Source organism: Podarcis liolepis (assembly GCF_965112155.1).
Source record: "Podarcis liolepis genome assembly, chromosome: 5".
In the NCBI taxonomy this organism is placed as follows: domain Eukaryota; kingdom Metazoa; phylum Chordata; class Lepidosauria; order Squamata; family Lacertidae; genus Podarcis; species Podarcis liolepis.
In genome coordinates this window covers 73,643,391-73,658,880 of record NC_139556.1, presented here as the reverse complement: position 1 = coordinate 73,658,880, position 15,490 = coordinate 73,643,391, and the positions used below count along the sequence as shown (strand labels likewise).

At 40.8% G+C, this 15,490-nt stretch overlaps 1 protein-coding gene across 21 annotated transcripts in view; it reads left to right on the top strand.

The window, feature by feature from the left end:
• The window catches only part of DOCK10 (dedicator of cytokinesis 10), a 202,484-nt gene that overhangs the window by 149,167 nt on the left and 37,827 nt on the right, over nt 1-15,490 (top strand). For all 21 annotated transcript variants that reach the window (XM_083506256.1, XM_083506255.1, XM_083506269.1 and 18 more), the window contains 7 exons: nt 48-140; nt 2,335-2,453; nt 4,134-4,203; nt 10,980-11,093; nt 12,006-12,077; nt 13,497-13,643; nt 14,522-14,605. In XM_083506256.1, the coding sequence (XP_083362382.1) occupies nt 48-140; nt 2,335-2,453; nt 4,134-4,203; nt 10,980-11,093; nt 12,006-12,077; nt 13,497-13,643; nt 14,522-14,605 (699 nt within the window). The remainder of the gene's footprint in view (nt 1-47; nt 141-2,334; nt 2,454-4,133; nt 4,204-10,979; nt 11,094-12,005; nt 12,078-13,496; nt 13,644-14,521; nt 14,606-15,490) is intronic.

Genomic DNA, 15,490 nt, shown 5'->3' with positions numbered 1-15,490 from the left:
CATGATGTGGGTATAAATAAGTAAATAATGTATTTTGCTGCTTGTAGGATCCATATCTGAATAGATTTTTCCAGCAGTGCCAAAAAAGGGACAGGGATCTCTCCCAACCACCTACCTCAAACTTTATCATCTCTTGTAAGGTAAGATGATAAATGATAATGGCAGTGCTAATGATAATGATGCATTTGGTAGTAGTGATAAAGATGAGATTACCACTAAGTAATGCTACGTTTTGACTTTGCCTTTTGAATAACTCCCATTGTATCAGTTTTAGAAATGCACACATATTCACAATAATGGATGGCACGTTGCTGAATAGCTCCAAAGCAGCTTTGCAAATGACACTGATCGCCCCCCAAAAAAGGTTTAGCCCAAAAGTTACAGGCCCATGGCAAATGTTTAATAGCTGCCCACCTAAGTTCACCATTCACAGCACGGGCTGCTTCAGAAAAGGAAATTATCCTACTCTCTCCCAAATGAAAAAATAAATCATCCTGCCTAGTCACACTGATGTAACTTTTATTTGCCACTGGTGATCAGGCAAAGTGGCTATTTACAAGGTTGTTCTGGAGCACTCAAGAAAACTCCAGGGTACACAATGTTTGCTTTCCTTATTTGGCTCCCAGGAACCGTATGACCTTGAGTGTTGCTGTTTACTGGCCTTCCCATTCATTATGTGAGTGCATAGGTGGTAGAACACCATAAGAGCATCCCTATGTCCTGAGAGCAGTAGCGGCCTGTGTAGCAGCATATTGCTCGTGCTTACCAGAGAGGGGATAAGGCGTGGGGAGCTCAGAGCTGTTTGGGAATGTAATCGCAAGAGCATCTGATTGGCTCTGTTGTGCCACACAACCCTGAACTCCCCTTGCTTCACCCCTCACCCTCTTTCTCCAATGAGAGCTAGCGACATGCTATGTTTGGAAGCTAGGAGCTCAGCAATGCCCCATGTACAGCACTGCGTGCCGAATACCATAAGAAGAGCCTTGCCAGATCTGACCAGAGACTCATCTAGTCTAGCCTTCTGTTCCCACAGTGAGTGACCAGATGTGTTTTGGAAGCACACAGGCAGGATATGAGTGAAATAGCTATCTCCTGTTCATGTTCCCCAGCAACTGGCATTCAGGCATGGTGACTCTGATCAGGGGGTGGGGGTGGGCTTAGTATATTGCCACCACTGAGAGTTTTGATGTCATTTATTGTGACCAGGCATTCTTTTATTCTCCCTGAATGTGTATAATCCCCTTTTAAAGTCATGAAAGTTGGAGGAATCATTGTAGCTTATCCTAGGACACCAACTTTAGGTTCACTGTTTTTTTGAACAATAACGGTCTTGTTTACAGATGATCAAATTGCCCCTTTAAAACTAGCTCATAACTCTTTGTCCATCACTATTTCTGATGTCACTTTTGTCATGAGGTAAATGTGCATATTGCAGTTTGTGATCCGTGATGCTCTTGGAACAGCCATTTGCACATTTTCATTCAAGAAAGTTTCCCAAAATTAAATTTAGCCACTTTAAAAGCTAAATCTGAAGCTTTATGTCATTCTTTTGGGGGTTTTCCTCATTCAAACAGCTGCAACATATAGAGGAAGTAACAGGATGAGGAAATGTGGTCATTAACTACACCCCTCCCTTTGTGGTCAATTTTCCACAGCTCAGTCTTTAGCAATTTGCTGGCACTAAGGCTTCTCTTGAGCTTTCGTAAGGCAGCCTTTGCCAACGTACGGCCTTTCAGAGGTTTTGAACTACAACTCCCATCAGCCCCAGCCAGCATGTACTGCCTGGAGCTGATGGGAGTTGTAGTCCAAAACCTCTGAAGGGCAGCAGGTTGGTGAAGACTGCCTTAAGGTTTAGAAAACAGCAGGCTAATGCAGAGAAAATTCTCCATTAATCTTGATATTAATTTATTTTTCACACTTCCCTTTGTCCAAGAAGCTCACAATGGCATACACTGGGTCACTGTATTTTATCCTTTCTTAACTCTGTCATTGTTGGCTAACCATGCAAGGATAGAAGATTTCAGAAATAGACACCTAAAGCTGGTTAAGTTGAGAAAGTGTTATCAGATCAGTGGCACCCAGGCAGGTCCATTGGACGTGCATAAATCCAAACCACATCTCCCTGCTCCATGTTCAACACCTGAACAGCTATACTGCTCTGGCTTTATCTTTGCATACCTATTTAAAATACAGTTTAAATCAAAGGTGATTTTGTGTACAACTGTTTCTACGGCAAAATATAACTCTACCTTGATGAAATTACATTAATGTGCAGTTGTCACAAAGCAGCAGAGAATCTGCCTGTCTTTACATGTATTTTTGTTTCCTAATCAGAATTTGCTTAAAATTGAGAGGATCCACGTCATCGTGAATTTTCTGCCTGTGATTCTGAACCAGCTCTTCTGGGTACTTGTACAGAATAAGGAGGATGAGATTACAACTGCTGTGACCAGGTTTATTTTCCATTGTATTCGTTTCATGTTTGCCGTGTGTACTGGTAACATAGGAAGTTGCCTTAATTCCTCTAGCCCAGTATTGTCCACACTAACAGGCATTGACTCTAAAGTGGGGGTCTTTTCCAGCTGTACCTGGAAATTCTGGGGTAAAATCTGGGACCTTCTCTATGTAAAACAGCTACACCCTTCCTAGCAGGTGCCAGACAACCTCTAGTCACCTACACCAAAATTGGGAATGCCGCCTTAACTTTAAAAATGGCATTCATGTTTGAAAACATCTGTATATGCAGTTTTTGGGGAGGGGAAGAGGCAATTTTCTGTGATCCTGTCATCTACACCAAAGAGGTCACATTTATGGGAAGGGATGGGCAGAATAACTAAGGCTGTATTTAGAATGCACTTCCGCATGACACATCTCTTGATTATCTGTGTATTTATTTTTGCCTTTGGAACGGCTCAATTTTACTAAAATCGCCAAGCAGAGTTTTGCAGCTGACTTCACAGAGGCCACAACTTTGCTAAATAATCCAATATGTTTTTGACATATGTAAGGTTGGGTCCATTTCATTATGCCCAAACTCCAGAGTAGATTGTGAAGTCCAGAATGAATTTTTTGTAGAAAGTAGTGTTTCCATTTTTAATTCAATGAAAAATGCTGGATTTTTCTTCTTCCATTCCAGAACTAACTGCCTTAATTTCATAGGCAGAACAGCACTGGAGTTTTATGATACCGTTATTAAAATCTCTATATTAGAATTTTTATAGGCTTTGAAGTTAGGAAGCTGCCTTATATGCAATCAGACCACTGGTCTGCTGACGAAAAATAAACATTAAAAAGCAAATATGGAGCAAAGCATTTATCCTGAAGTTATCCTGTACATCAGTGTTCCCAAAGCAGATAGCAATGCAAGCCCCTAGAATCTCCTATGTCAGCTGTTTGCTTCTAGAACCCGAGTTAACCAGTTCTAGCTCCACACATGTGCATTTAAAAAATAATAATAAAATGTTGTTTTGCAAGCTAAAACAAGTTTGGAGAGCTCCTTAGGTTCAGAAAAAACCAACCCCTTAATTCAGTGGTTTTCAACTGGTGTGCCATGGCAGTGCCATAGCTGTCAACTTTCAGATTTGAAAATAAGGGATCAGCAGCCTCACCTGTCCCAGGGACAATCTACGGGATATCTAACAATCCGGGATAGCAGCTGGAAGCAGTGGGAAACGTTGCTGGAATAAGGGAATTTCCCGCAAAAAAGGGGAAGGTTGACAGCTATTCATGGCACCCTGGTGTTCCTTGAATGATGGTCAGGGGTGCCACGGGCAATGCTGGCCTCTGTCCCCCTTCCTTCCTTCCTTCCTTCCTTCCTTCCTTCCTTCCTTCCTTCCCTCCCTCCTCTGCCCTGAGGACTCCCAAGAAGAGAGGAGAGGAGGCTGAGGGAACACTCCACAAGAAAGGGTGTTTGAAAAAGGACAAGAGGCGGCCAGCTCTGCAGGCAAAGGGTGTCATAACTGGGCTCCTGAGCCCCACAGAAAGAATGTAGTTGGTTAAGGGAGCCGTGGCCTCAAAAAGGTTGAAAACCTCTGCCTTAATCAATTGATTTTTCTTGTGTTCCATGTTGAATGTCAAACAACTCCAAGGGAAAATGTGTATCTTCATGGTCATCCAATAATTTAACTTTACAGGGTGCTTACTGATATTGTTGCCAAGTTCCATGAAGAACAATTAGACCACTGTATTCAGACATATGTAAAGGTAAGAGCATTTAACTTACTTTTTGATCATCTCTGTTACATTACATACCTATCTCAGGTTTCCTCTCTGATGGCAAATAGCATTTTACATTTACATTACATACCTATCTCAGGTTTCCTCTCTGATGGCAAATAGCATTTTACGTTGTTGTAAGAGGTGTGTTATCTTCCTTTATAAGTTAACTGTGGTGATTTCATCAATTGCTCCTCTTACAAGGAATTGACAAATGGTCAAATTGGCTTCGGTGGTCAATTTTAATAACTATGCTTTTCTGTGTGCTTTGAAATTGCTTGTGCCGTAATATTTCCTTATTTTTCCCCCATTATTTTCTTAAGAAACTTTTTTTTTATTTGTCCAAATTACAGTGCTTTTGTACCTGCTTATGGTATGTTAAATATTTTAAATCTTCCAGCATGATTCTTTGCACATTATCGTGAGTCTGCACTGCTTGTTATGCCCCTTCTCCATTCACTTCTCACTCAAAACTGCCATTGAACTTGCCAGGATATTTAGGAAGCTGGCACCAAGTACCTTAAAAGCATATCCTTGTGTACAGAAATTCAGTCTAGCCACTTAGAAGTCCCTGCTGCAGACCTCCATTAGACTAACTTCCTGAAAGGAGAAAGAATATCCCCCAGCTGATGCATCTTCGGTGGATGGGGAAGTGATAATTTTTGCATGTACATACATAGAGCTCTATGCACATTCAGTACATTACATGCAGTCTTTTTACCAATACCACCCTTGGGGCAGATAGAAATCATACATCATCAGACATGTGCATAGGAGTCCAGGCAGCTAAGTGGTTCCCAATTAGCTAAGTACTGCGAACACCCTGTTTTTTCAAAAGCCAATCCATGGACACCCCCCCCCTACTTTTGAAAATTTTGATACGTCTGTGGTAGCTTTTGTGGTATGAATGGTGCCACACACCTCCTGGGCGGGTTACACGGACTGCCTGGCATCCACAGAGTTATATGCAGTTCCTAGATCTGTAGCATATCTTCCAGTTTATGGATTTCTGAATTGAGATGTACCACTTTATGTGCTGCTTACAATACAGGGACGCAGGTGGCGCTGTGGTCTAAACCACTGAGCCCCTTGGGCTTGCCAATCAGAAGGTCAGCAGTTCAAATCCCCATGAATGGGGTAAGCTCCCATTCCTCTGTCCCAGCTCCTGCCAACCTAGCAGTTCAAAAACACACCAGTGCAAGTAGATAAATAGGTACTGCTGCGGCAGGAAGGTAAACAGCGTTTCCGTGTGCACTCTGGTTTCTGTCACGGTGTTATGTTGCGCCAGAAGCGGTTAAGTCATGCTGGCCACCTGACCCGGAAGTCTGTCTGCGGACAAACACCGGCTCCCTTGACCTGAAAGCAGGATGAGTGCCGCAACCCCATAGTCGCCTTTTACTGGAACTAATCATCCAGGGGTCCTTTACCTTTACAATACAGAACTGCAGCTCAATAGATAATAATGAACCATGTGATCTTCTCCAGTAGCAATAAGAAATAACAGCTTGATTTACAAATAAGTTTCAACTGTTGCCTGCTGACATGCCCATCTCCAGACAAATCTGACTTTGCAGTCTCTTGGAGGGGTGACAAAGATCTAGAACAGCTTATTCCAACCAGGATCCCTGCATATGTTTTGGACTACATCTCCTCTGAAACCCAGCCAGCATGGCTTTGAAGCCTGGGGCTGAATGGAGTTCAAATCCATATCATCTGGAGGCACCAGGTTAGAAAGGACTGAACAGGATCATATTGAACAGATTCACATGAAATGTTTCCATATGAGAATGTCTGCTGTGCACTTATCACAACAAAAATTCCTTGAAGTAAGAAAAAAATAAATAGTGTGAATCAGCTCACAGACACTGGCAAGCCTCATACAAACTAGTTCAAAAGCAGAAGTTTAGAAAATTCTGTGTTTCAGTGAACAAAGGAATAAGAAAATTTAGAGAGCAGTTGGTGCCAGCCTTCACCTCTGGCTTGGAGTTACACCATATTAGTCCAGCCACTTAGAGGATTTCTAGAGAATAAGTGGTACAAAAATTTTGTTAAAAGAATAAACTAGTGAATTTAGGTCTGATTCACATGTGCATGTACATAGCTTCAGAATCATTGCTCAGTGACTTTCCGCCGAATGTTTTTAAAGGGAATGTGTGAACTGCTTCCATTGTAAAGCATTGTGTTTGAGGTGATATGAAAGGTCTAACTGTGGTGTTTGATATGTGATAGCTATTTCATTCATGCAGTTCATCCTTGAATCAAAAAGTGAATGTATTCATCCTCGCTATTAGGATATGAGTGTACAGTAGTTGAAGCACTTTAGGACAGCAATGACCTAAAGCTAAGAATTACGGTTTTCAGTCCATGTCTGTGTTAGGGTGAGATTTACTGAGTTCTGCATCCATATATTGTCACAGATCATGAAGATTTGCAGTTATCTCAGGCAGATATGCCATCAGAAATATTAAGTGTTGGGATATAAATCCTTTACTGCTTGACTTTGTGCCTAGAAGAGGCATAACAAAAAATAAATTGAATCTACAGTAGTTACACATTTTTGTGAGAACAAAACAAGAAACACTTTTTTCATTTGGTTCTCTGAGTATTACACTGCTGAATAAAGAAAGCTTACACCTATGATGAGCAAAATAATAAAGTGAGTGTGATAAAGGAAATTAAACACCTTTCTTATGTTCAAATTGTAATTGGATACAGCATACAAGTGTGGGTTATGTGAATATTTTGGCAAATGGAATAAACTAGTATTCATTCTGTATGCTTGTTGTTTTTTAGCAAGGGTTTAAGAATTTATTGCTAGAAACAGTGCCAGATTATCAAATAGGCAGAGAAGGCACTGGGCTATAGGCCCCAAGCCTTTTAGGGGCCCCACAACAATGGATCAAAATAATATTGACTTGATCTTGAAAGAACATTACAATCAAGCTTTCTTATTTCCATGTTATCCCACTAGAGCACGCACATAGGTGAGGGGAGAGATTTTGCCTGCCTAGGGGCCCTGGGGCTTCCATGGGATTTAATCTAGCACTGGGTAGGAAAAAAATTGGGCAATGGATAGAAAAACTACCTTGCAAGAGAAAGAAGCAACCCCATAATTAACAAACATTCTGAAGAATGTCAAGGGCTATTCTGCAGTTGTAGCTAAGAGAATGAGCTGTGAATCAGGCACCTTGAATTTTACCTCTGACATGAAATCACTATGTGGCCTTTAAGAAGCTACTCCCTCTCAGTCTAAATTCTCCAGCTGCTGCATAGGGATATTAATACACCTCACAGTGTTGTTGTAAGGATTCAAACAAGATAGCAGCCCAGTTCATATGTCATGATGAACCCCACTCACAAAAGGAGGAAACAGGCCACAGCCCTTGGCTAGCATCATGGCCATACCAGAGATCATTGTTTGTTTCGCCCCCAACAAACCATCTATATCCAAGGTTTGCTCCTGGCTTACTTGTGATTTGCTGGAGTGAAAGAAATCACAATACCTGGTTTGGATGTAATGCCAAGCCAGGGATTGTGGGAGAAGAGGGGAAGAATGAAACGATCACACTCGTATACGATAAGCCATGCTTTATATTTACCATAATGTGCAAATGCAGCCAATGTATGTGAAGTTTTTTGAACACTCAGAAGTGTTTACAAATAATTGTTGTCGTCGCTGCTGCTGCTGTTCTATGATTTGGACTTTGGCAGCAGGTCAGCATCCGCTGCAGATGAATTATTCCCCTTTCCCCTTCTTCAGATATTCGTCACAAAGCATGATGCCATTGTTCTGCATGACAATATCATAATATGCATTATCCCTATATAAATCAGGAAAGAAAGAGATGCTATAGGCCAGGTGTGTGGGAACTTTGGCCCTCCAGATAGTGCTGAACTACAACTTCCATCAGCCCCAGCAAGTGTCACCAATGGTCGGGGATGATGGGTGTTGTAGTTCAGCAATATTTGAAGGGTCAAAGATTTCACATAATTGCTATAGGACTCTATTCTTTCAGACTGTAGCCTTGCATCTCCTATAGCATCAAGCTCCAGCCTAAGAAGAGTGTGTGATGAAAGGTTTATTAGGGAACAATTTCAAGATCAGTTAAGCTTAATGCTGTTTCACATACACAGTACATAATTCCTTGTACAAGTCACATTTCATTAACCAAATTATGCCTGGAGTGACAGTGGTGCAAAGCTTAGATGTAGTGTATTCTTCAGGTGTAAATGACTGAGGAATGTGTAAGTGTTTAATTAGTTGTTGCTAAAAGTATTCTCTGACTTAATATGCTCAGAGCAGCATTGGTTCATAGAATCATAGAGTTGGAAGAGACCACAAGGGCAATTAAGTCCAACCCCCTGCCAAGCAGGAAACACCATCAGAGCACTCCTGACATATGGTTGTCAAGCCTCTGCTTAAAGACCTCCAAAGAAGGAGACTCCACCACACTCCTTGGCAGCAAATTCCACCGTCGAACAGCTCTTACTGTCAGGAAGTTCTTCCTAATGTTTAGGTGGAATCTTCTTTCTTGTAGTTTGGATCCATTGCTCCATGTCCGCTTCTCTGGAGCAGCAGAAAACAACCTTTCTCCCTCCTCTATGTGACATCCTTTTATATATTTGAACATGGCTATCATATCACCCCTTAACCTCCTCTTCTGGTTGAATGGCTGGTTTGCCCCTTCGTCCCATATTTCAGAAAAAATATTAAATGTGCGAGTTACTACATTCCATACATTTCCAGATTGGCCAGTAAGGAGAGTTTATTGCTAAAGAATGGTGCATGTGCAAGCTAATTGCATCTGTTGATGATTTTGTGCTGCCAGGATTGATGCTTTAATATTTAAATGTATATGTTCAACATTTAATTGCCTATTTCAAAAGGCATGTTTTGAAGGTGTTGCTATTCACCATTATCAGAAGACTTGGCTTCTGTGAGTAAACTTAAAAGTGGTGTCAACCTTTAGGGGGGAAAAGAGTGTGAATCAAGCATTAATGATTCTTATACCAAAGTTGTAGGTAAAATAGGAATGTGGACCATTCTTCTACTCATTTGTTAGTAGATAATGATTGGCCTGTAAAATGAGTTTTTGTTTCTTTCTTTGTTTTACAAAACTGCCATAACATTTACCGTACTTCAAGGGTTGGCTCTGTCCACACTTTGGTGCAGGGTCCAGTGTTTTCATGATTTGGAAAGCAAAGAGCAGGGATCAGTTAATGAAACCAAAAATTTCCAGAGTAGGTGCTGCATATACACTATTCCTCTGAGGTACAATCAAAGCACATTCCCTTCCCCCTCAAATAATTATGGGCATTGTAGTTTGTTGCTAGGAATTCTAACTCTGAGATGGGTAAGTTACAGTGACCAGAATTCTTTGAAGGAAAGAATGTGCTTTGAATGGGTTGTAAATATATAGTGTGTATGCATCCATATTCACAGTACAATCCTATACATGTCTACCCAGGAAGGAAACCCACTGAGTTCAAAGGACCTTTCTTCCAAATTCAGCTATACCTGAGAGTAATCCGCATTAAACTCAGCAAGACTTACTGCTAAGCAGACTTGTGAAGGATTTCACTTCTTTTTAATTACATCATAGCCCAGACACCAACATTACATGTATTTGCATTAAAAACTCTTAAATAGCTGGACAATATTTAGTGATTCATTATGTTTGTACAGTAATGGTTATTCGATGAATTAATCAACTGTATTTAGATTGCTCTGAGCAGTGCCAAACCTTAAACTTGGTACTTTTTGGAAACCTCCCTACTCCAGTTGCAAGAGGCAAGAAGTCCTCATGAAGCCACTTTTAGTCACAGAGTACCCACACAATTTTATCTTCATTGAGCAGTGGGAGGCAATTTGCATTGGGGACTTGCCCTGGAGGGAAGCAGTTAAGATCCCTCACAGCTCCAAATCTACATACACACAGAGAGAATTGCTTTTAGAAAATGATGCTGGGAAATACATGATCCGAAACCCCACATTGCACGTAGCTCAGTACATAAAAGCAGTATTTCCAATGCCAAAGGTAAAAGGACTTAAGGAAAAACAGTGTTGAGTGCTTTCCTGTCTCAAAAGAAACTTCCAGCTCTTCAGCCCGAAGTGCTTATGCAATGAACAGCAATTCAGGATTTCTGCAGTTTGATAAACAAAAAGATATGGAGATTCTGATTATCGCCATGGCCTCAAGCATTCATACATAATTCCTATTCTTGCATTTATTTATATACAGTGGTACCTCGGTTTAAGAACAGTCTGGTTTAAGAACGATTCAATTTATAAACTCTGCAAAACTGGAAGTAGTGTCCCAGTTTGAGAACTTTACCTTGGTCTAAGAATGAAATCCGAATGGTGGAAGGGCACCGGTGGTGGGAGGCCTCATTAGGAAAAGCGTGCCTTGGTTTAAGAATGGTTTTGGCTTAAGAACGGACCCCTGGAACGGATTAAGTTCGTAAACCAAGGTACCACTGTATCTAGACAGCACATAACTCCTCCTGAACCTGAGGACTCTGAATTGATACGCTTCTTCCTTTCATTCTGCTTGAGAAAGCAGAAATGATAAATCAGTGCAATAAATTCTGCTTTAAATATAAAGACCACTGTGTCTCTTCTGTTATTTCTGTCAGATGGCAATCATTTCAAACAAATAGGAATGTTACACTGAGTCTTGGGAGACCAGCCTTCTCACTGCCAACTATTCCTCTGTGTATGTGGATGATGTTTTTATTATTATTTTTATTATATATATATTTAGTATGTATTCAAGACCAAGTCATTTGAAGAAAGAACAGTTCACGAGGAGCTAGCTAAGAATATGACCGGTCTGTTGAAGTCAAATGAGCAAAGAACAGTGAAACATGTTTTAAAGGTAAATCTTTCTTCTTTTCCAAAGCTACAAGTTCTAGAAAGATTTGCACAGATTTACCATTTTCTTCATGCTCCTTTTTTGTGTGTCGTTGGCTTTTTACTGCTCCATACACCAGAGAGTGCTTCACTTCATTTGTGTTTGTTGGGTTATCCATTCCACTGAAGTGAACAGAGCCATTTGCATAAACAGATCTTCCCAACTGGGTGCCCATAGAAGTTCATATGGGATTCTTGACTGGGGTGTCAGCATTTAAAGTACCGTACATGGAGATATGGGATGAGATCCAACGTGGCATTTGCACATGAAGTTTGAGAGTTACATTGCACAAGCTGTAGTGCACAAGCTTAACTATTACCTAGTAATAGGAACAGCTGTACTAGGGTTTGCACAACATATTTTACAAGTGCAAGGCACCCATTAGATTCCGTTGTTGCCCTACTCTAATCTAGAAATCACCCTGAAGTCTGAAAGTTCACACCAAGTTGATCATTCAGTTTTGGTTATTAATTGAATGAGTGCTATATGCTCTATGGACAACTATTAACTTATTAGTGGGTTGTTGTTTTTAATGAAATTATAGTACATTCCTTCTGTATTCACACATATCCAAACTGGGAATTAAAGTAGATCCCTGCTTATAGAAGAGCAGGTCAGTTTTCTCACAGTGTTCACAATCTTGCCAGCAGCTTCTGGAAACAAGATGGCAATATGTGGAATATTTGGACCATTGAAACTCCAAATTTGTTTGTTTGTTTGTTTGTAAAACTTTTCTTCGTGCCTCACCTAAATTACAGAGATCATTCTGATTTTAAGAAGGAAACTATAAAGTAAGGGTGAACAAGGAAAAGAAAGAAATGAGCATTGCTGTCATTGTGATAACTTACTGCTCTCTCTTTTTTCCAATTTTAATAGCACTCCTGGTTCTTTTTCGCAATTATCTTAAAATCAATGGCTCAGCATTTGGTGGATACAAAGAGAATACAGGTAAGACTGTGTGCTGCTCTCCATTATGAATAAGCAGATATCAATCTTTACACAGACACACATTTAAAATACCTTACTTGAACAAAAACATCCCTGAGCATAAAAAGATACTTTGGCATATGCCCATTGTCACACACACACACACACACACATCTACCTGAAGATAATTTGTATTAAACACCTCTATTCAAACCATGGAGTTAAAGGTAGAGCTATGCAGATAAGAAAATGCGTAGCTCGGCTCACAGACAAACATTCAGCAGAATCAAATGTGTATCTGGCAGAGAAATGAGGCAACAGCGACACATCTGCTGTTTCGGAGAGATAATTGCACAGAGTGTGCATGACATAATCCTTATCTTGTTCCGTCTGGCAGAGCCAAGGCTGTGATTACTCCACAGTCCCAATTATATTTCATTAGGCTGTCAGGTAAACACTTTCTTAAGCATAGTTTTTCCCTCCCAGAAATAAGCTAAGTAAAAAAACAAAAACCCATTAATATCCCCTTCCTTCCCTCCCTCCCCCTTAAAAAGTAGCATTTGCCAGGATCCAAAGATGTGTGAGCTAGTGCATAGACTGTCGCTTCTCACAAATTAATAATATAATGGCTGCGCTCTAGGTACTGGAAGGACAATAACGCAGTGGTAGTGCATGCACTCTGTATGCTGGAGGTTCCCAGTTTAATCCCCAGTATCACCACTTTAGAGTGACCTCTTAAGAGAGACCTCTGCCTGAGATCTCAGAGAGAGCTTCTGCTAATCAGTGTAGACAGTGTTGATTAGATGGTCTGACTCAATATAAGGTAGCATTGTACATTTTTGTGCTCTCATGGCACATCAAATGTAATTTTGGAGCATGGGTGGGACTTCCAGATATACTACAACATCCACAATCCCTCACAGTTGGTCATGCTGGTAGGACTTATAGGAGCTCAAATAAAATCATTTTTTAATTGTTACAATCAATAGCTAGTAGTTGAACAAAATTGGGAGGTTCACAGATGAAACCATCTTTCTGGAGGACCCCCCCTTCCTTTCTTTGATTGGAGAGCTGCTGCTCAGTCAAAATAGACAATACCAAGTTAGATGGATCAATGGTTTGTCTTACCATAAGTAGGTTCCTATGCAAAACTGATATAATTACCTCTTCCTCCCTTCCAATACATGGTTCTGAACCTACATAAGATCTACATTGAGATCCTGCCACCTGAGGCAGTTGTCATAGCTGGCTTCACAGGTGGGCCACTCTATCTAACAACCCATTCATGAGTAATACCATCAAATTCTCTTATAGAGCGCTCTATAGCTTTGAAAGTTGCAGCTTTGTTGGGTTTTGTGGGCTGGAGAGAACCACAGGGGAACTTTGAGTGGTGACAGGGTTAAACTTATATTCTAAAAACGTCATCTGCTGTCTGTTCAGATGCCTCGCACTCAGAGATTTCCAGAATCATTCCAAAATGAGCTGGATACGCTCATTATGGTGATTTCAGATCATGTTGTTTGGAAACACAGGGATGCTCTTGAAGAAACAAGGAATGCAAATCACAGCATTGGCAGGTTTCTGAAGGTAAGATGCTTTTACCGCAAATAGCCTTTACTTAGCCTTGGTATGGTCTGATCTACATTTTAGAGCAGGGATGGAGAATTTATGGCGCTCCAGAGGTTATTGGACTCCAATTCCCTGGCCAGGCCAGCCAATGGTTAGGCATGATGGGGTTGTAGTCCAGCAGTATCTGGAGGTTCCTCAGCCCTGTTTTGCAACATCCATAAAGCCACTACAAACAGTGTGGATTTTCTACATGTTGCTGAAATGTCATACATTTAAATGTTTCTGGGTGCCTGATAAGCAGCACTGGGTTGTTTGCCTTCAGCTTGGAGCAGTCAGAACCTGGAAGCTGTGCAGCTACACTCCATGTGGAGAAGCTCATGCTAATTTAGCATACTATGCAACTTTATCATACTACCTTACAATTTGTATTTATAGCCCTTTATAGAACAAGACACCTGGTTTTCACTGACACTAGTTCTAGCAAATCACAGGTTGCAGAGAAAGTATGTTTCTAGTGCCATGTCAAAAGCTTAATTTATTTTTTCCACGGCATAATGTCAGTCCAGGGATATATGGTGTGGGGGGTTGGATTGAATCCATGCTTGTCAAACCTATAGTTAGGCTTCTAGACAATGCCTTACTTTGGCTTCCCCTCCCTGCAAAAAAAGAACCCACATTACTTTGACTCTTCATCTCTTAGTGCCATTTATATAAGGTGACTTCCTTGTTGAGCTGAAAACTGCTGACAAATATTTGGTCCCCAAGACCAGATATGGTCCACAGTCAATTTATTGTTTGACAGGATGATGATAACTTTGGTGCTTTGTTGCCTTTCTTCTGCTAATATAATCCCTTTCCAGAGTGAATAATTAAAATAGCTCAATTTTTATTCTTAGCGTTGTTTCACATTCATGGACCGTGGATTTGTATTTAAGATGATCAACAGCTATATAAGCATGTTTGGACCAGGTGACCACAAGGTAAGATAACGCATAGTGTTTAAATGTACAGCCCAGTTCTTCAGCAGCTGAAAGAATCAGGTGTTAGGATTCTTGCTCCGTGCCTGCAGTCATGGGATTGTTTTATGTCACATGACGGTGTATGTTTTCATTCCACTTAGTGGGAAGTGACGGAGACAGGATGTTTGGTATTACAGTGTTCCGTGATGTGGGACTGTTGTCCTTTGTTCTTTCTCTTTGGTGTCTGATGAGAAAGAGGAAGGAGCCAAGTCAGAATGCTCCGAGTGTATTATATGTAAATAATGTAGATTAGCCAAAATGCTGTGCTACTGAGTCTGTTACGCAAACTATGTAAGTGTACTAATGCCTCTTGGTATCAGTCACTGTGATGTTCAGGCTGGAGAAAGCTTTTGAAGCTCCCGAATGAACGACCAGGATGGAGAGAACATGCCAGTCAGGCATGTGTCTCTGCCAGGGTCCTACACACAGTAGGATGATCCTAACATCAGGATTAATATGAAGAGAGTGTTGGTCTATACAAGATACTACTTTTCTGTTGCATTTATAATCAAAGCTTTACCAAAACATGTGGAAGCAGTTATGCAACATTTATCTATACAGTGCAGCCCCTAAAGCTATACCCAGTCTTACTACACTCCCCAAGACTTCAGACCCCTCCAGACTGTTATTTTATTGAGGGTGCATTCTGGCCCAGTAACAATGCATCAGTGGTGGAATTATTCTATTTCAGCTGGTTCTGTGATGCTTCCCTGATGCTACCACATTTTTGCTATCCAGAGGGGCAACAAAAATGAGACCAACCCAAAGCATTTGCAGACACAAACAATATATAAAGCGGGATCACATGTGACTGCTCTGACACAATCATGTGCACAAATCATCATG